Source organism: Parasteatoda tepidariorum, chromosome 8 (assembly GCF_982258835.1).
Source record: "Parasteatoda tepidariorum strain Cologne lab strain chromosome 8, Ptep-v5.0, whole genome shotgun sequence".
In the NCBI taxonomy this organism is placed as follows: domain Eukaryota; kingdom Metazoa; phylum Arthropoda; class Arachnida; order Araneae; family Theridiidae; genus Parasteatoda; species Parasteatoda tepidariorum.
This window is the reverse complement of record NC_141762.1, coordinates 28631570-28654548: the sequence shown is the minus strand read 5'-3', so window position 1 is coordinate 28654548 and position 22979 is coordinate 28631570. Positions and strand designations below refer to the sequence as shown.

Below are 22979 nucleotides of genomic sequence, written 5' to 3'. Positions count from 1 at the left end.
GAAACAGAATCCGTAATAATAGCGTCCTATTAATTTAATTGTTTTTCGAAGTTTCCTCACCAAGGAAAATAAAAAAGTTATAGTTAAAGCTCCTTTATATTAATAGATTTACAATTTTAAACTAACTGTACCATCTCGCCGTAAAGAACTATGTGGGATTTAGAACGGACAAATAACATAAATATTTTAAAAGTTATTAATTAAAAAAAAAGAAAAAAAAAAAAAAAAAAACTCGCCAATTTGGAGAGATTTAAAATAAAATAAAAAAAAACTCGCCAAAATGGCATTTAGATTAAAATTTTCAGTTTTCCATCAGTTGGAAAATTATAATAATTCTCAATCTTTAAAATTTTTTATGATCCAGATAAGGCAGCGTTGGAGACAACAGCGTTTAATGCTGTATTTTCATAACCATAAGTTATTAAAATGCTAAAGATAACATTTTTCACTAATTTTGAATTCACAGTACTTATGATAATAGCAAATTACTTGCAAAAAAAAAAGCATAATTTCATCCGACCTCAGATTCTTCGAAAAACAGTCTTTTGATTATTTTGATGAGGTACTAGATTCAGTGTCCAACACAGTAATCACACGTGTGTAATAAAATAGTTTAATAAAAGACACACACACATCGAACAGGAATCTGTGTCAATTTATTGCCCTCCTACTGATCTGCTCCCTGACAACAAATCAGAATCCAACCAAAAACAGAACACTATGACAACCGAACAGGCTGACATCGGGGAATGGGAGGAAAAAATCAATTCAATTGTGGATTTAAATTAAACTTTTTTTTAAAGAAAATATGGAGGGGATATACAAGTGGATGACATGGGCGAAAAATGTCGATTAGGATAGTCATGCTTCGCCAATAAAATGTATGTACAAGGTTAAAAACTGTTCTGATTTCTCTTTTTTTTCTTAAAAATATTCACTATCTCACAAAACATAGATCAGTAGTCGTTTACATGTGAATGATAAACGTAAACATATGAGGTAATATCGGTATGTTAAACACTAAAATACAAAACACAAGATTCAAGATACAGTAATTTGCATTTCTTTTTTTTTTATAATTACACATAACATTAGATACTCTAATTTTTTCCTCTTCTTTACTCTTAGAATAAACAACATTAAATACATAACTGCAACAAGAAAACAAAAACACAGTTATTTATTTGTCTTTTTTTTATCTATTTTTTACGAGATATATAACAAATCAGATTGGACAAAGAAATAAACATATATATAAAAGAGAAGAATGGGTAACATTCACAGAAAAAAAACGCATTATTATGTTTTTTTTTGTTTTCAAAAAACATCCAAGTAATAAATGATTTCTTCATTAACAGTCTAAACGAGATCTATTGCCTTGAGAATTGCCTCAATTTGCAGGTACATAAAAATGAACAAAGTATTCATATAAAAAACAGTCATTTATGTAAACAATTAACTGATTGCGACATAGTTCATAAAAAACATTACACCAACCGACAAAATCGGTGCAGAAACTTAACTTTTATTATTTTTTCGATTCACAAAATAAAAATAAATCGTCTGATTAAATAAAAAAAAAAATGGCGCCTAAAGTTTTATAAAAGAAAATAGGCTTAGCTCTACCTTTTGAAAACGGACTGTACATGCATAACGCATAATTTTTTTCAAAACAATTTTACGACTTTGATTTATGACGCAATTAGTCTTTTGTTTAAATTATTCTTAAAAGGTTTTGTTTTTAATTTTGTTTACGAATTCCTCAGAACTTTAAATTTGTAAGTGTTTGAAATTAAAAGTATGAATTGATTACTTTTGATTTTAAACATTTAGATATGACTTAAAGAAAATCAATTCTCCCAAAATTTATTCATTCCTCTAGTAGCAGAAAAACCTATTAGCAATATTGCACCAATATTTTCGTGATATTTGTAATATTGCACAATTTACTTGAATATTGGGTGTTTACATTTTAAGCTACTTGGTATTCGGGAAGAGTAAGTATTTTTGGATACCTTACCGACATTAATTGGAAAATTTTTGTAATTTTGATTTTTCTCCGTAATTATTAGAACGAATTTATATTTTTGATTCTCAATTCAAAAGTCCTATTATTGATTCCCATTATGACACATTTAAAATACATCAGAATCATCATTTGAACGAGATCTTATGATATCCCTTAATGTTATGCATGTACAATTCCATACGGCAAAACAACAAATGACCGGAATGATATTAAATAAAGGGGGTGGAGTGGAGTGTATAATAAAATAATAAACTAGCACCAATAATGGAACAAAGCAGGGACTGTGACTGACTAGGGACCGGAGCAGTGTTATACAATAAAAATTCCCATTTTCAATAGTTTTTTTTTTTTTTTTAAATATGTTTGAGGTAGTGAGTACAAGCAAAAAATTGGATGACCAACGTAAAAGCGGCAATTCACTTGCTTATGCAGCTGACCATTTAACTTTGTGCTTCAGATTTTTTTTTTTCTTTTGCCGTTTTTAAATACATATGGCTTCCACAAGGGACCAGTCTCCCAAAATATTCACAAACGGCCTTCGTCAAATGGGAAAATGGAGAAAAAGAACGTCCCTGATGTTTAGTACGATGCCCGACGTTCGCAAGTCTTTGCACACAGCCCGGGAAACGGAAGTATAAATATAATACACACCTACCCGCATTTACTTCGCCCTGGCATGAGGCAATGGTTATGCGAACGTCCCGGCACCTGACACAGAACAGAGAAAAATACACAAAAACACAATTACTTTTTTTTTCACCTATGGCATTTATATCATACGCTATACATGGGTCTTGATTTCCATTTTTTTTTAAATGCATGATTGCATGATATGAAAAATATATGGTGTTTAAAGTGAGCACCCCCTAAGGGGGCGTAAAAGAGCCGGCATCTAAGCAACCTTACGGACCACAGTTCACTGTGCAAGGGGGCGGCATGAGGAGCGGAATGTGTCGGGGCCCAGGGCAGGGGGATCCTGGCACTTCAGTATGGGTGTAGCTTGTTGTGGACCCCTGCCCTGATCCCGGCTATTAGTAAATTTTTGCTTCAATGCGTAATGTGCAAGGGTTATATGGAAAAAAAAAATGTTTAAACGAAAGAAAAAATTATAATACTTCATCAGAGGAAAGTTATCCCTTTGGTCAGGTTACAGTATATAAATACACTCAAAGTAATCTCTACAATAATTCAAAAATAAAAAAAAAATAAAAACGAGGTAGATCAACATACAAATATTCTAATACACATGAGTATACTCTAATATAAAATATATACATAAATTACATGATTTTTCAACGATGTTTAGTAATGAGCATTTTTTTTTTCTTAGGAAACAAAATGATGACTTCGTAACATCAAAAATCATATTCCACCTTTTATAACATCAAACGGCTCAAACCTAAAGATAATTATTTACCAAAAATCGGGTCTGAAATTGAGCAAACAGCAAAAAACAATTTACAATTTTTGTCATTTTTTTTTCTTCTCCTTCTTTTCAACAACGCTACTAAAACAACCAAATATCTAATAATTTTAACAAATAATTTTTAATATTTCACAAAACTATGATATATTGCACTAGTCCTTGAATTTATTTGCAATAATTTTAATTTTGCAATCATATCACCCAAATCATAGCACGTCATTTTGTGTTACGATTTTTTTCTTTCTTTTCCTTTCCAACTAAACCTGATCAAAGGGCTGTTTTTTCTCTCTTGTTGCACGTTTCCTACAGGAGGCACAAAACTTTTAGATCAAACTTTTTAGAAAAGTTTACTTTTTCATTAGAGTTTTCAGCATTAGCCACACTATTTGTTAAGCGTTTCTCTAGTATTTTTTTTTTGCAGGAATTTCTTAGGAACTATCACAAAACAAGTCTTCAAAAATTTAAATATTATTAAAAAATAAAATAAAATAAAGGTCAAGATTTATGATAAAAATACTAATATAAATATTTAGTATACATAAACTCTTGCTTAAGTTCAGTAGTTTTAAAAAAGAAATCCCTTCTAATTACAACTTTTTAATCCCCCCCCCCATTTTGATTATAACTAAAACAAAATAATTATAATAGAGGATTTTTCTTCATGCGCTGCAAATTTATTATGTAAAGCCGAAAATGGAATCCAGACAAGAAGCGCGTATGCGTTCTTAAATTTCGAAAAAACCAATACATGAAATCCGCAAAAATTGTTTGAAAATTCGAAATGGAATACAATTATTCTGATTTTTTTCTTTTATATGAGTATGTTTTATTTAATAAAAAGAAATTCATGATGAATGTTTCATAAATTAATTTAGATATTTTTTTTCCAAAAACAATTGCGAAAGTTGTTTAAGCGAACTAGTCTTTAAATTCCATCATAGTATAAAAAATAAAAAAAGTTTCAGAAAAATTACTTGCAAATTTAGACCTAAAAACAGTTCCATCATATTTCATGACGTTATTTGAATTCCATCACTGTATATATATATATTAAAAAAAAAATCAAAAATATTACTTGAAAATTTTGACCTAAAAAGTAATGAAAGAAATTCCTTTAATTAGAAAACTATTAAAAATTAACCAAAAAATGCATGAATTATGCTGAAAATTGGAATAAAAATGTTTTAAAATATTTAATCTAAAATTCTTGAGCCTCCTCCTTCAAAATGGGAAAAAAATGGATTTAAAATTATTTTGACAATCACTCATTTAGCTGTGTATACTGGCCTATATAACTTTGCTCACAACAATATAGGACATAAACAACATCCACAAATGTATCATAATTACAATAGCGTCATTTTTAGCATACTTCAATAATTACAATATATACTTCTTTTGCTCAAGAAATAGAACAAACTTGAAATGTTTAAAAGGAGCATTTCGGTTTTTCTATTAAAAAGACCAAAAAAGATACCCGTTTTTGGATTTAAACCTATTGTTTTTTTCACATATTAATAATCCTAAATTCGAAATTTTTTAGAGTTGGAGAAAAATTCGAGACATTTTTTGATGCTTAAATACACATGATGTATAAAATTTCTAAGCTACTTGTTAGTATTTACGAGTAAATGCACGTTCAATTTAATAGAAAAACGATTTTTTTTTCAAAGATTGCTCTTTTTTTCTTCCAAATCTTGAACCTTCAAAAGTTACAACAAATCATTTCTATCAATAATAATAATAACAACAAAAATCAGCATTATTAAATGTAACAAATGTTTAAAAGAATGGGCTCTCTATTAAAATAAAATAAATATACATAATACACACAAATAAAAGCATAAATCACTATATCTTTAACAATCAAAATAATAAAAGAATTTTTGATTTTATTTTCACAATAATAAATTGCAATTCTTCTAGTAAATAGAATCACACAAAAGTTGTCATAATCAGAAATTACTTTATCAAAACATGCCAAATATAACAGTCTTTTCACCCAACTAACCATTTTCACACAGTTTGATAGTTTAAGCATGTACTTTTAAAATTAATGAATTAGTTTAACAATAAACTCGTTATATTTTGAAGTTTATTTAGGAAAATACATAACGAAGTCACTAAACTTGATTTCATAAAAAAATAATTGTTAATATTAATTGTCCTTTTAGTTATGATTTAATTTTGAAGTGCATTTGGGTTAAAAAAAAAACGTATGAAAGTCGTTAAATTTGAATTTATATATATATATACTATTAGGAATGCCCATTGTTCTTTTGTGATCCAATTTTGAAGTACATTTAGGTTATTAAGGATATAGAATTCATCAGACTTGAATTAGAAAACAAAAAATTCTGAACATTATTCTTTCTTTTAGAAATACATTTGGATTATTAAACGTATGAAAATCGTTTAACTTAATTTCTAAAACATAATAATTTCGAATATTATTTCTTCTTTTAGTTTATGATTCAATTTTGAAATACATTTGGGTTATTAAACGTATGAAAGTCGTCTAACAGGTAATTTCGAATAACAAAATAATTAAAACAAAATAATTTCGCATACTAATCATTCTTTTAGTTATGATCCAATTTTGAAGTGCATTTGGAATATAAAATTTATGGAAGTTTGAACAATTAATATGGTATATGACAAATATTACAATGCAGATAAAAGTATCAACAGGCTATTTGATGTATTTAAAAAACGAAACACATTTTAAGTGCAATTTAAATTATTGTTCCTTATTTATAAATTAATTCCAAATTAAATTATTCGAAATAGAATGCTTTGATTATTTACCCCCCCCCATTTTTTTGCTAAATTAATAAATTTTTTATTACGATTCAATTACTTTAAAATAAATTTTCATCAGAATTACTTAGTTACTTCGAAATACACAGAGTTTACTGTAAACTACTGGTCTCGCTGGTTGAATACATAGCTAAAAATGTGACATCTAATCTTTGATTTGAGCGGGCCACTCTACGCACACGATATAAGAAACAATGCCCTGAAGAGGTCACACAAATAACAAAATTCCATACGACAATAGATGTTATAAAACATAACATAATAATACATAACTTAAAATAAATTAACCCATTCTTAGATTTAAATACCTGTCACCTCGACAATATTTCTTTAGCAAACAAAACAAACACATTTTCTAATTTTCCAAAACAATCAGGGGGTGGCGCCTGATTTTGAAATAGAGATGTCCAAGCCAGAAGCTGAACTAGATCACCTTACTATTATCATTTAATCAATTGCCGTAATATTGTGGTTGTGAATGCCAGCCAGTTGCTTACATTTTTAAACTTTCAAATGATATCTTAAGCATCTCTTTTGAAGTGAGTCATTTTATAAACAACTGATTAGCAATGGTTGGTAATTGCTTCACCCCTGAAAATTTAAATTTTTTTTTTGAAGTGACCTCTTCAGTAGTCCTAATGACAGGTGGAGCAAGTTCTAAAACCACTAGTTTAGTATAGAAAGTCCCTGAAGTGAATTAAGCTGATGGTCAGAAGCGCCCTCTCTCGGGTGTTTAGTTAAAAAAATCTGCTTTAGCCAGAAAAGGTCATATATTTACTTCGAGAGCTTCATCCAAGACGAAACACTCCGAAAATTGATAAGTTTTGTAGGAGTTCCAAGGATTGACCTATTGGTGCCACATCCTGCACATATCTCCAAAATAGTATTTATTCTTGTGCAAGAGGTGGACTTTAGGTCAAAGCTGAGAGTCCCTACTAAATAGGAACCTTCACCAAAAAAGCACCAAATGGAAGGCTTCAAACATATCGCCTTTTCTTTATTTTTTATCAGTTCAGTTTGTAAAAGAAAAACAAAAATATATCATGATTGTGAGTGGGGGGCCTTTATGCCACTGTATGATGACAGCTCATGACAAAGCTACAGAATGACGGGATTGAATGATATACAAATACTGTTCTAGCAGTCGTTCATTTAAAAAAAAAACAAATCTATTCAAATTGAATAATAAAAAAAAGAAATAAAATCCCGAGATTTGAGAAATTAATAAGCAAAATAAAATGCATAAACATAATGGGTATGGACAAAATGTGAAGGAAACATTTATTGCTTTATGTTTCATGCCGGGATAAATCTTATATGCCAGAACTGAATGTTGAAAACTTTAATTTTTCAATTTCTTTCAGAAATTCTTTTGAATATTCATTTAGCTTTTTAAATTTTATTGGTGGAATCAAAAAAACTTGTCAGATAGTCATTCAAAGTTTTCATATAGTTATTTATGTCTGTCAGATAAACTATTTATGGAATTTGTGGTTCAAATGAAAAATTTAAAAATAATTTAATTATTTATGGTAAAATAGGATGAAATTATGGTATCAATGAATCAGATAATAGAAAAAAAAGTTTTAGTTGTTTATGTTAATAGATGAATAATTTAGGGACAAAATTATTTACAGAAATCATGAATCAGATAATAGAACTTAACTTAGTTACATTAACTCAGATAGAACTTTATAACTTAATTCAGATACATTTTACAAAAACTTAATTGATCTGTATTTAAGCAAGTGCATAATAAATAATTGTACTTAATCATAATAATTTTTTTTTAAGTGCATTATAAATAATTGTACATAATAAATGTACTTAAACTTATTTATGAATATTTTAAACCATATTAGAATTGCATTTTTTTATTTAGTATTTCTGCTGAGACATAAGTTATTTTTTAATTTTATTTTGTATGATTTTCAAGTAATCAACATTCGAGTTCTGAATATATTCTTATATATTGTTACAGCTCATAGGTTGCTAATGCATACTCATTTATACAATTACATAAAACTTTTCATATATTTGATGCGGCTTCCAAATATCTTGAGGAACTTTAAACAGCTGGGCGGACGCCGAGGAACTATCGTTGATAAGTGTATTTCATAGTTATTCATTAAAAAATTATACTTTCATTCTCTGAACTTATAATAATTTAAGAATCATAGCAACAAGCAATTGAAAAGAAAATTATACGCGTTCAGTTTCTATGATAATTTGATACTTCAGCTTGGCCACTGGTCTGGCAATGAAACAAAATGTAAGTAATAAAAATCAATACATACAAGACATATTAGAAATGATAGTACTTCATTGCCTTGAATGTACAAAAAAAAAGTATATACAGTGAATTTTCAAAAGGAAAAAAAAAAGGCAAGAACTATTTGCTTTTAAAAAGCATAAACTACAGTTGATTTTACAGTTTGCCATTTCTCCACCGGGCAAAATTTAATAATTAATGCTGTCAGATCCAAGTGCCAGCCAAATTAAGCGAATTTACGTACCGTATAAAGTTATCAAATAAAATTTCAAAAGAATTTTTTAAAGTGAATCTCGAAGCATCTATAGTAGGAAAAGTGAACTTTGGTCTAGGAAGCTGCTTAGTTGCATTTGTTCAGAATACAGTATTCACTAAGCCACACTAATTTTATTTTATTATTTTTTTTTCTGTTATACAACCAACTTGTGTGCATAACATTGCCTGAGCTGCTTTTTTTGATTTCAATTGCTTGCAATGATGAAAGAATGAGTGACGATGAAGTGAAGGAAGGAGGTGTCATTGCCCAGACGGACCGGCTGATGACGCATTTGTGGCCGGCCCTTAGGCAGCGGCCCTCTAGGTGCACATCAAAAACGAGTGTTGGGAGAGAAAACTCTACGGTAGAAGAGACTATTTGTTTGAATTTCTAAGCTAAGAATGAGGTATATTCGTTTTGGGAAAGTTAGGGACCTCGGTTGTTTTTTCTTATCTGAAGGGATAAAATAAAATTTTAATGTTATTATATAAATTCATCGCTAGTTTAATCTGCTGACATTCAGGCATATAGAAATACGTAACCCTTTCCCTTTCAGAGATGGTCATGCACAACGAATTCAGACACTATTTTTGCCTTAGATGATGGTCATGGGCAAAGAATGCAGTTGCAATTTATGCCTTTACAGATGGTCATGTACGAAGAATTCTGTCACAATTTTTGCCTTAGAAGATTATCATGACCAAAAAACTCAGTTATAATTTTTGCCTTCAGAGATGGTCATGCAAAAAGAATTCTTATACATTTTTTCTCTTCAGAGATGGTATTACACAAAGAATTCTGTCCCTATATATCACTTTACTGATGATCTTGTGCATAGATTTTTGTCAGCATCTTTCTCCTTACGAGAAATCATGTACACATCATTGTTTTGTTTGCTCATACAAGAGCAGAAAGGTCTTAACATATTCAAAGTGAAAAATTAAAATGAAATTATATGAGCATGGCAATTTCAAAGGGTAAAATTGGTGGCAAAACTCTGCTAAAAGGTGATGATGTCATTCGATGTGCATGGGTATTTCGAAGAGAAAAATTTGTGACGCAATTCTACAAGCATGATTGTCGGCAAGATGAAAAAAGTGGTTCAAAACTATTATTAAGTGAAAAAAAAATCGAATATGAAAAGCCAATAGTCGGTTGACATTTAAAAGTTCCCGAAGTCCCTTTCTTCCTGGCTTGCTTTTACCCTGAGATTGTAGAGCCCCATGTACCAGAACAGGATTATCCATTGCAAGCGATGGTTCATTTCCTAAATACAAATTGCCACTTTTTGTTTCAAACTCCATTTGCAGTACCATGACTGAGTTCTTTGAAAGAGAAACCCAATCATGGTTCTGCGCACCTAAGCGGGCTGCTTTGAAGACGTCGGTATAAAAAACACCACAAACTACAGAACTACATTTCCCTGCTAATAAACATAGCAGCAGTTATGTACAGTACAACAAGTGACAAAAAAGGAACTAGGAAGAGCCAGTTGGGAAGCGGCAAATAAGTTACTAGCGTTCTCTTGCCAAACCTCTTATTGGCGCTTGGATTACATTGTTTGGAGTTAATCACCATAGAACGCGCAGAACTCTAGCGGCTTCAAAATAACGGGGAAGAAGAGAAAGGTTTATTTATCAAAATATTAAATATATATTTCTTGATAAAGTTTATGTTTCGTTTTTTTTAGAGTCTTTATTTGTACTTACAAAGTTTTATAAACTTAATATATTCACTAACAAGTGTTTCAAAAACTTTTGTTTGTTTTGTCGTTTCTTTGAGTTTTTATATTTTTTTTTATGAGAATGGCACTGACTTTACAAATTTATAATACAGAAAGGCTAAAACCGCGATCTAATTTCATAAAATTACAAATATACATTTTTTTATGTAGAAATGTGAATTGAGATAGTTATCTAAGTAAGAAGCGGCGTGTTCTACGGCGATTTGCATGAGCAATCTGGAAGTAGAAAAAGGTTCTTATTCGTTTTTCCCTGTCTTTTATTCGTATGGTTGTTGTTTTTCCCAAGCGCCATGGTTTTTTTTATTTTACCTCCGGCCACGGCAATGAGAAATGGCCAACATTATGATTAAATCTAGAGCTAAAAAGGTAAGGTGACACATGGACACTGTTAACTCAGGAAAATTGTCCTGCTGGATGAACACAGGAGACAATTAGCCTGAGTGGAAGGACAAAAAATAATAATAAACAATACGAAAAGATTGGTGAGTTCCCTGAGACACTGCAGACGTAGATAGTGTTGATAGTAACACTGTACATCATTAATCCCTGCCCTAGAAAGATGGCTAATGCCACATTATGTTCAAAATATAAAGTTCCAATGAGGTAATATTCTTCTGAAGTCGCAGCCACATTTTGCGCACTGTTCTTTCGCAGCGTCCATATATAAATCTGGCAACATGTTGCCTAGAGTAATAGTTTTTTTTTTGACAAACAGTAACAGTGATATGAATTAATCTTTGTTTTAGGAACTGTTGCAGTGTAGGAAGAACGGTGGTTCTAGTACTCGTTCTTGATCGTCGGCGATACAATGGCGGAGGCTCTCGATACATTTGTCGTCATTGAGGTAGCTTGTTGAGCGGTGCCGGTGGGCGTATGGGCCAACATGGATGTAGTGGAGAGGTCTGTTGCGGTGACAGGTTCGCCGGGAGAGCGAGGAGGAGGTGGCGTACCGACACCGAGAGAGGTAGCAGTAGTAGCTGACACACCTAGGGCCATGGGCATGACCATGCTAGGTGGAGTAACTGGTGACACCAGCGATGGAGGACAGGACATGGAACAGCTGGTCGGAGGGTTGATCCGCTTCTCCTTCTGCCGCCTATTGCAGAACCAGACCCTCACCACCTCCTTCTCCATGGTCAGCGATTCGGCCAGTATGGAGATCTCCTCGGAGGTAGGTTTGGGATTCTGCAGAAAGGCCTTCTCCAAGGCTAGCCGGACCGTCGTTTCGATGCTGGTGCGCTTCTTTCGCCTCCGGCCTATGGACTCGGGAGTTGTGTGTGCATTGGTTAGGGCAGCTGGGTTGTTCATGGAGGCATCTGCATCCTCCAGCCACCTTTGCAATAAAGGCTTTAGTTTACACATGTTCTTGAAGCTGAGGTTAAGGGCTTCAAATCTGGAAATTGTGGTTTGGCTGAAGTCATTGCCATACAGTTTGCCCATCGCCAATCCCACATCTCCTTGTGTAAAGCCTGAAAGGGAAAACAGACAGCTATTTACATGGATTTTAACATTAAGTAATCATTTATCAGCCAATGAAATCTTGTTGATTTATTAAAAAGGATCCACCAGACATTATTTGCACCATCATTGACCAAATAACAGCATTTTTGGATAATAATTTATTTACTGCAACATACCAAAGATGAATTTTTGTCCCATGGACGTATAAGTCTTAAAAAAGTCTTACTTTTGAAACATTCAACATGGAATCTAAATAAGATGTTGCTTTTGTAGGTAGAGTGTAGTGTCTTTGAGCACACAAGAAATATCCTTCTATTGATAGGGTAATTTATCAATCAAAATCTGTCAATTTCCCCCCCCCCCCAGAAAGACAATGTTTTCTGACATTAAAGAATTAACTCTTTGAGAATAGAGTCAACGTTACTGGACAAAGATTTATGAATTTGTTATGAAATAAACCAAGGAACCAGAGCTGTATAATGAAAGAATATAAAAGCTTTGAAGCAGTTACCATGACCTATAAAGAAAGGCCAAGTATGTGAATTTGCAAATTTCAATCAATCATGCTTTTCAGGAAACCTTGGATATTTTCAACATTGTTTTATCAATACATCAGAAACTATTAATCTAATTTGTTTAATATAATTTAATTTTCTACACAGCTGTGAAAGTCAAGCAAACTGTGTAGGCGTTAGGGAGCTGGCCTTGCACCAGAAAAGTCCTGGGTTTGAATCACGCACAAGGCATTCATTCTCTGTGCTAGTCCTTACTGTGGGAGCAACACCTAATATGGTGCCCTTGAAAGAGTGGCCAACAAATTTGTCCTTATTATGCCTGAATTGACAAAATGTCAACCCAAGTGGCGTTGAAAAAAAAAACAATGGTGTGAAATTTTTTCTTCTTCTCCATTTCTTGAAAAATTTAACTGGGAAGAGCATGAAAAAATAGGCTTTGAGGGAAAAGATTCTGTAAGGATTGAGGACTCATATATTTTGCATGTTATGCAATACACTATTGCTCCCTAAAAAATTGAACTGAGATCAGAGTAAAAAGTATGGTTTCGAGGAAAAGGCTCTGAAGTTACAAAAAAAATAAGATTTTTGGAAAAGTTGAGAGTTGTGTCTCCCATTAAAATATTTTTTAAGATTATGCAATGTATACTTTACTTGAATGCAATGTAGGCAAGTATTATTTTTATGTGAAACACATTCCCACGCTTTTTGATTTATTAACATGAATGAGGAAATTAGTTGTCTATTTGGCTTCTCAGTGGGTTAGAGTTTCATACAGCAATATATATAGAAAATAAAACGATATAAGTTATAAAATGGCACCGGAAAACAGAGCATTTAAAACAAACCTAGTTTGATTCTTCTCTGTTTAAAAGTTTTAGCGAATTGTTCAAGCTCCTCCAAATCCGTCATTTCTTCAGGACTTGGTTCAGTAGGTCGAGGTTTTGATTGGTGAACTGGACTCTGAAAAATAAATTATATTTATTAATTCCTTTTCCTGATTTGTTTATTTTGTACATAAAAGAAAATAAAAACTTCATTTAATCTTCTTAACAGAGACCAGGACAAGGACTAGTTTATGAAAGATTCATACATCAATCAAACGATTAGTAACTTGTGACTTTCCCTTTTTCCTTATTTCATAAAAATATGAAGGCCTTCAATTCATATTTGATGATTATTTACTTAGTAAAACTGATTTAAGTTAACTAATCTAAAGTTAATGTTACGTTCTAAAGTTTTGTGACTCTAAACTAATCTGGAATGTGTTTACTCCCACATTGAGGCAAACTTGTCTTCTTGATGAATTTTAATTAGAATTAACCTATACTTGAGTTAGATGAAGGGGGGGGGGGAGAGGGCGAGTGATCATCAAAACCTCCAATGTTCAAATTTATGGCAGCAAGACTATAATCTAATATTAGTGATACATTATAAGACTAGTGATACATATAGTAGGACTCTTAAAATATCAAAATTTTTACATGCCTTGAGGCAAAATATATGCATGAATAAACTTCTATGTGCCTACATATCTTTTTTGAATGCATATGAAAGTACACCCATTTGAATGTACCTATTATTAATCTGTCATGGAAAAAATAATATTGATATCAAGATCAAGACTTTTATTTTCAATATTTTTATTAATTTAAAAGTGTCAAAGAGTAAAATATAAACAAAGAAGTATTAAGTATTTTTTACAAAGCATTATTGTTACATGAAGTAGTATTGCCAAGTGTTACTTGCTCTTCAGCATGCATTGCACTTAGGTCTTCTCAAATATAATTGATTTTCTATTTTTTGGTTTCTATTATATGGCACTTAAATAAGTTTTAGTCAAAATTTGAAGGGGCCTGATAAAATATTCACATGCCCATGCAATAGTGAAAAATAATGATCTGGGCATGTCAGGCAACATAAAATGTTGCGCCTTAGCAGTGACATAAAGCAGTATATGAACATACAGGTTATGGTTAGGTCACCACTATAAATAAAGAGAAATTGAAACAAATTTTCCACTCTTAAAATGTTATAGAAAACCATTGATAAAAAAAAGAAGCCATCGTTTAAAGAGCCGTGCTAACCTTCTGTGCTGGAGGCATTTGTGCCTGAGTAATGATAACTGGTTGGGATGACTGTAAAGAGGTAGGAGGTAGAGGTGGTGGAGGTGGCTGTGGAGGCGCTTGAGGTCGTGGCTGTTGTTGAGACTGTGACTGTTGATGATGATGTGACTGTTGCTGCATTTGTTGCTGGAACTGCTGCTGGACTGCTGCAGCTGCAGCCACAGTGGCAGCTGCTTGAGAAGACAAGACTCCCTGAGGTAGAGAAACTGCAGCTTGGCTGGCTTGGAGTTGGAGGTTTTGAAGACTCTGCTGCATCAACCCTTGTTGCAGAAGGCCCTGCAATACCAACAACCATAAAGCAATTAGTTAAATTCTTTTTGAGCTAGGTTACCAAAATTTTAGTCAATAAGAACCTTAATTGTGGTCATTCCATGTAGTAAAAGTGTTCCATCAAAAACTGTGTAGTTGAAAAGATAAAAAGCTATTGCAATTTTATTGTTTTATATTATTGTCAAAAATAAGTGGAGCAATTTTTATCCAACTGTCCCTGAAAGGGCTATAAGAATAGGAAAAAATTTTAGGAAATGGTATGAAACCATACCTTCCCGCAACTGTGGAATTTTCGTAGTTTCAGAAATTATTTTATCTAGTGGTAGAAAAAGTAATGTATTAATATTTTAATAAATTACAATGTGATACCTGCAAGTGGTGTAGTGTGGGTATCTTGATCCTGATTGTTTTTGAAACGTCGCATGTTTATGTAAGCAACTATTCTTTTCATTTTATTTCGAGTAACTGAAGTGCGTCAAGTATCAATTCCCTTTAAGAGACACGTTCTATATTTTTTCGTGATGATTGTTTCACAAATATTTCAATTCTTTCACTACATATTTCTTACTTAATGCAAAGACAGACATGAAGCCATGTAGAACATAAACAAATTAATTATGCATGAAAATTACCAGGTACACAAAACAAAAATATAACGATTACAATAAAATATACAAGCAAATGATACATCTAAATTAAGTAAAAGACATAGACGAGAAAGATTTATATTTCAGCAAATTCGATGTGAAATACAGCACTGTATTTAATTAACTTCACGTTAATTAACATTCTAAATTATGTGGTGAAACTTAGCTCAATTTTAAAATGGTATTTTGCTTATAAACGATCAGCTGGCGCTGACGTCATAGGTCATATGTGTGGGTATACATGGTCTTCTTCGTCATGAAGTGTAAGAACCCAATTCATAGATATTTATTTACTACTACAATTAAATATCTAAATCAAAGGTCAGCTTAACAATGTGTCGCAATATGTCAAAATTTTATACATTTCTATTCGTTAAAGAAATTTTTACTCTAGGGCAGTACCACAGGAAACAATTATTTGCAGAAACGTACTATGTACTATAGAATGTACATAGAACTATAGAATGTTTCATAATAACTTCCCATAATATGTATTTTTAAAATCATTGTAAAAACTGAATTAATTAGGACTTACAAATCAGCAGCATCAAATTAATATTTAATTATCAAAAAAATGAAAACTTTATAACAAATCAAATGAATTATTATCAAGGCCCAAATCCAATAACAGTTGGAATCAAATTCATTAAAACAAATTTATTTGTCAAATGAAGCTGAAAGGCATTTCTTATAATCATTCCATGCAATAAAAGTAAAATAACTAAGTAAAGCAGTCCCATAACAGCCCATTGTGGGCCAGGGGTGTCATGGAGGTTAAAGTTTCTCAATTTCGTGATCAACGGCAGACAGTGTAGCCCAACTAATTGTAGCAATGTGGTCAGCATTGTGCACAGGCTGCTTTTACTTCCCAGATAAACTGGTACCCCTCAATTTAATCTCGGTAGGTTTAATGCTGCCATTAGACATTGATTGGGGTTCTTTACAATGACAGTTTGGTGGAAGTTAAATAATAATGACGATGATTATGGAACATCTTGCACATTTAAAACTATTCACATTGATGCATCATATTCTATAGAAATATATAACTATTATTTAATATAATGAAAGGAAACTAATCAGTTAAATAATAAATTGAATATAAAAGGAGTGTATATAATGCTAGGAACCCTAACTACATCAGTGAACTTTTGAAAAAATATGGGCAATGTTATAACATTAAGTTTATTACATGGCAATTGTTCATAACGTTTGCAACTTTATGCAACTTTATTTACAAAATTTGAATAGTCTGACGAGCTAAGAGATCTTGAAAATGAAATGTACCCGAAATAAGTAACAATGAACTTTTGAATAAGAAATCAACTTTATAGTTATTATGTTGGCTTTTTCAAAAAAAAAAAAAAATTATTTATGATCTTTTTGTTTCTACTATTTCAAACTATTAAGCAAAATAATTGATAAAATAAAAGTAATTAATCTTTTTCTACAAAAATTTTTTGAAATAAAATATTTTTGGTTAACAGAAAATTTATTTTAAAATATTTAAATCAATATGCCAATAAAAGATTAAAATAACATCATACTGAACACTCTAAAGTCTAGATTTCACAATTATATGATAATGATGATTGTAGTATATTTGAAAACTAATTATCGATAACATGATTCTATGACATAATGCATATTAACTATCGTTTAAAGAGTAGGAGAACATGTGAACAAGTGAAATAAAGTTTAAAAAAAATGCATAAATTTCATGTAATTTTTCACAAAATGCAAAATAAACAATTGAAAAAAGGAATTCAAGTAAATATGTATTATAATCATTTCAACAACTAGCTGGATATCAACAATAAATGAAACATAGCACAGTTGTCTATTATTATCCTTATTTTTTAAACAACTTTTTATGGTCACATGTTTAAAAACAATGTCATTGATATAAAAGTAATGCAGTATATTTAGATATCAATTAATGAATGATATTACAGAAGACAAGTTATGTATCGAACCTTTCACATGTGTAATTTTATGATAAATTAAATAAATTTTTTTTTTAAAAAGAAAGAAAGATATTTATTATGGATAGAATAAAGAAAATAAAAAAAAGTTTGTTGCAAGTTATTCAATAAATATATCATAAGTTTAAAAAATAAGTATATAAAAACTTGCCAACAATTCTGACAAGTTTATAAAGATAGTAACAGATAAAGTTTCCATCACATCAATATGTAATATATTATCTTTAAAATGAAAAAAAAGAATTCAAATTTCAAGACATGGCTTTACTTTGAAGGAAGATCTGTGAATTAAAAAAAAAAAAAAAAACTGATTGCTCTAAAATTCTAATTCAAAATTTACATTAATAAAAATATAAAGTATTTTTTACATTTCTGTGCTTTGAGGTGAAATATACTTTCACAGATTTTAAAAAAAGATTTTCGCAAAAGAAAGTAGATTGTAATTTCAGACATTATAACTTCTTCAAATAAATATTGAAAAACATTTAATTTTTAAACATCACAGGTTGAGGTATTTTCAAACATAAAACTTCCTTGAAATTTCGCATAAGTTTTCTTAAAGGAAAAAAATTAAAAAAAAAATTTAAAACACAAACAAAAAGTACAGAGACCTGATTTTGGAGAAACAGCTGAGCTTGCATATTTGCAGGTAACTGACCAGGCTGCAGAAACACAAACGGCTGCATACTTTGCTGCAATTGCTGCTGTAACTGTTGAATATCCTGAGGATTTAGTTGCAGACCAGGTAACCCTGAATTTAAAGGTAGCTAGAAAGAAAAATTTTATTTTGTGATTTTAATTATGTATAACAACATTTTGATAACAAATAAGAAAGTTCAAAACAAAACTCAATAAAAATCTTCTAATTAATCTCTTTTGTTTTCATCTTCCATAAAATAAATAAAAATGTTTTATATAGATGGTAAAAACAAATCTCCTTAAATATAATATTGGAACTTATTCTAACTATTTTAGGTAAATTACATATAACTTTTTTGAAATATTACTTAGAATTATTACAAATAAGGAGCAAAACTAAACTCATTAACAAAATCTTTGAGTTGATCTTTTTAGTTCTGATCTCTCACAAAATAAGAAGAATGCTTTATCTGGATGGTCCAAACAGATCTCCATAAATATAATATTGGAATTTATTCTAATATTATAGGTAAATTACATATAACTATTTTGAAATATTATTTAGAATTATTACAAATAAAAGACAAAACAAAACTCAATCATAAAATTTTCTATAAATATAGTATTGGGCTTAACACATATAATTAATTAAAAGCATTAAAATTTTGTTAAAATTGGAGAAATTTGGGAAAAGACCTAATGTATATGATATTAGAATTATCTGTTTCGTCTTAGTCTTTCCCATTTTACAATAAATAAAAATGCTTTATATTTATAATTAAGGAAAGTAGAAATCACACTCACTAAACTTATACTAAATTTTATTCCAGCACAACTTATAACAAATAAAGCAAACAAACAAATAAAACTTGACAAAATTTTTTTTTTTTAAGCTTTGAATTTGTGAATTTTCCCCCAACACAACTTATAACAAAAAAAAAAAAAAAAAAAAAAAAAAAAAAAAAAAAAAAAGCAAATAAAACACAACAAATAAAATTTTTTAAGCTCTAAATTTGTCAAAGGTAGAGACAAATTCCACAAAAGACAATATGGGACATAATTGCTTTTTGTTCTGATCCCTGCCCTGCATATTAATAAATAAAAATTTTGCAAGGGAATGATCAAAACAAAACTTAAAAAATATATTATCAGAACTCGCACCCATCAGATATAATAATTTATAAAAAATAGTACATAAAATTCTATTGAAATTGGAGACATTTGGAACAAAATCTGATAAACATGAGATTGGATTTATCAGTTTTGGCTCCAACTTTCCATATATGAAATAAACAAATACAATTTTTCATATCAAAATTATGGTAATATAAAATAGAACTTAATAAGTAATGCCAGGTTTTGGATTATGCTTTGACACAAAATATACGCAATGATAAATAAAAATATTAAAGTTGTGAAAAGAAGAAGCTAAATCCTATGACATGTGATTTTGGAATATTCTTTTAGCACTTTATAACTACTCAGTGAATTAAGGAAAAGAAATTAAAAATGTAATTAAGACATCATGATTTAAATTTTTATTATCATTAATGACTAGATTAAACTACACATTTATTTCACGATAAGAATTTTTAAATTTTTTTTATTAAAGTTCACATGCATGAAATTTAATAAAACCGGACTAGAAAAAAAGTACTTAAACTTATGCCATTTAGAACTAAAATTAAGTTTGAAAAAAAATAAATTATAATGCTAGTAAAAATTTATATAGTATAGTATTTCATGTTTTTGCACGAATTAAAGTAGTAATAATGCAACATTTAAAAACCATAATGCATTAATTTTTATATTACACACTGAAATCTAAAATAATTCTTTCTCAAATTTAAAATAAGTAAATAAATAAACAAATAAAATATTTTGTAACAGAATTATCAATACATATTTCTATTAGTTATGAATTTTTTTCATTTTCTTTATTTAATATTGTTTACATATTTGATCACTTTTGGCCATTAATGAATCAAACCACTAATGATTAATTTCAACCATTAATTTGAAGTTTAAAAATGAGTAAATTTCTACCAAATTTAAATTGCAGTTCAATTAAAATTCTAGTCCACAAGCAGACAGAAGTATTTTATTCTAGTCCACAAGCAGACAGAAGTATTTTATTCTAGTCCACAAGCAAACAGAAGAATAGTAAGAAATTACAATGAAAAAAAAAAATTAAATTCAAATTAATAATGCATAAAAAAATAATTGTTAAGTTAATTAATAATTTTTGAAAATTTTAATAGCAAGAAAGCAGAATGAAGAAACTAATTGAATCAAGTTAATTAAGTATGAAAATTACAATTGAGAATATTAAACAGTAATAAATATTTTAAACATCTTAAAATTTAACATTGAAAAAATGCACAAAAATGATTAACTTTGGAATATGATGCTAGTTGTGAAAGTAATTAATATTTTTAGATTACTATTATATTATTTTTAGATTAGATTACTGAGTATGTAAAAAAATTGTCAGAAAACACATTTCAGGAAACAGAAATAAATAAATAATTAACAAAAATTGCTTAGTATTGAATGGATGTTTGTACTAAACATCTAAAAAAGGTCTATTAGCATGTTATTATTTTATAATGTATATATATATATATGTATAGATATAGATTTTCTCTGTACAGATAAAATATCATACCTTCCCTAGTTGCTGAGCAGCAAGCCCTGCTTGCATTAACATTTGTTGTTGCCCTTGAGCACCAGCTGCTAACAGCTATAAAAAACAAATAAAAATGAATTTTAAATGCAGAAATAATGAAAAATTCGAATGCAAATATTTCAGTTTCATTTAAACATTATTAAAAAAAAATTTTATAAACTGAATTTTAAAATTAAAAAAATAAATAAATTTTTACTAAATTACAAACTATACTACTTTAAAATCTGTAAAATTTTTCAAATAGATATATAACAAATATAATATTTATACAATAAATAAATTATGTAACTTTAAATTACCTTAAACTGTAAACAAACAAAACCTGATAGTAAAAGATGAAAACAATTTTATTTATATAAAATATTTTAATGATATGGAAGATTTCAAATAAACAATAATGTACTTATAAGAATTACCATGCAGATGCAGCTTTCAAAGTTAACGTCCACTTTAAATAACAGTTATATGTAATAAAAATCTGTGCATTCTTCTTGATTTTAAATTCATGGTTATCTATTCTTAAAAATTATTTATTATATCATTGTTTTATTCATAGGAGAGAATTTAAAGATAAACAATTATCTAGCAAACGTCATTTACATAATTTCAATTACGCACGCAAAAAAACGGCAATAAAATTTAATCTCATAAATTATGTATTTAAGACGTCAACTAACTTTACGTCTTAATCATCTAATTTTCTTAAGATCTTAAATGAGGCTCTTAAGAACATTGATATATATCAAGGAAACGATAATTACACAAGAGGAAAAAATTATTAGAACTATAATTATATGACGAAAATAAAACTGACAGAAAAAATTGCTCAATAAATCTGAAATACTACTAAAATCAGGCAAAGTATTTGTAAATTTTTTTTTAAAACTAAGATAAGTTTCCTTTTAATTTTATTTAAGGATATTATCTTAAAGTATATTCAATCTAAATATTTATATTTTATCGAACTGATTAAGCTTTAAAATTTAACTAAGCAATTTGCAAAGGTCATGCTGTGAATTTCATTACTCAAAAGAACTTATATTTCCCTCATAGAAATAATTTGAAATGTCAAAAAGATAGAAAAGATAGATGTTAAAAAATAGTAGAAAACGTTATCCTTTAAATATCGTTTGTAACAAGAATCATAAACTTTATTATTATATTTTTTTTTACTAATTATTTTTAATAAAATAACATACTTCAAGAGTTTTTTTTAGCGAAATAATTAACTTTGGTAGTTTGTATGTTGCGAAAAATTCTTTACAATATTTTAACCTTTTTTTTTTATACTTTTGTAAATAAGCTGATGACAGCTTTTTTGTTCCATAAAAATCGTTTTAAAAATATTCAAAATGTTTGAATCATATTCAATGTTGAGTTATATTCTAATAGACATACACATCTTTAAAAATGTGATATGTACTTAAAATATATTTCCATTAATTAAAAATTAATCAAATATTAATTATTTAAATGCGTCGTTATACTTTTTAATATCGTTCTAATAATTTTCAGAAAAGATATCCCATAAGAAATAACTGGTAAGATTTTTCAAGTGATTTTTATATATATATAAAAGAATGAAATATACACTACAAGGTTTAACTAGTTGAGTATTTTAAGACAATACCGAATTTTAAACTAGTGTAAAGTTTTAACTAGTCAAGCTTTACTAAATGTTAGAATAACTAATTATATATAACTAATTATAAATAAAATATTTAAAATGTGTCGTTATAGTTTAGAATAAATCTATTTTCATCTCAGTTGTTAAAAAATTTTAAGAAAAAGGAAAAAAAATTATAAAAGAATACTTACTAGTCTACTTTATAGAGATTACAAATCTAGTTTAGTATCAAATTTTAAAATAACGTTAAAAAATGTTCTAACTAGCCAAATTTTACTGCATATGTAAGCTAGTGAATTCATTTTACCCGAAACGAACGCGATTGAACCAACATCACTGTGAGCAAAATATTCTTAGGTTATGACAGAATAATTTTTTCTTCCGTTCTTATATCATGCCAATGGTACTTTCATCTATCTGGTTCCTCCAAATTCCAGTTTTTTTTTAAACCGAAAAAATTATTTGTATTCATTGGT

The 22979-nt window shown here is 29.2% G+C and overlaps 1 protein-coding gene across 9 annotated transcripts in view; it reads right to left on the bottom strand.

Annotated features, from left to right (window-relative positions):
- Nucleotides 1-10585: 10585 nt before the first annotated feature.
- Nucleotides 10586-22979, bottom strand: part of LOC107438772 (uncharacterized) — a 572328-nt gene continuing 559934 nt past the window's right edge. For all 9 annotated transcript variants that reach the window (XM_021144690.4, XM_043040146.3, XM_071180569.2 and 6 more), the window contains 5 exons: nt 20856-20930; nt 18160-18315; nt 14608-14922; nt 13369-13483; nt 10586-12016 (listed from right to left, as the gene is read on the bottom strand). In XM_021144690.4, coding sequence (XP_021000349.1) covers nt 11325-12016; nt 13369-13483; nt 14608-14922; nt 18160-18315; nt 20856-20930 — 1353 coding nt within the window. In that variant the 3' untranslated portion in view covers nt 10586-11324. The remainder of the gene's footprint in view (nt 12017-13368; nt 13484-14607; nt 14923-18159; nt 18316-20855; nt 20931-22979) is intronic.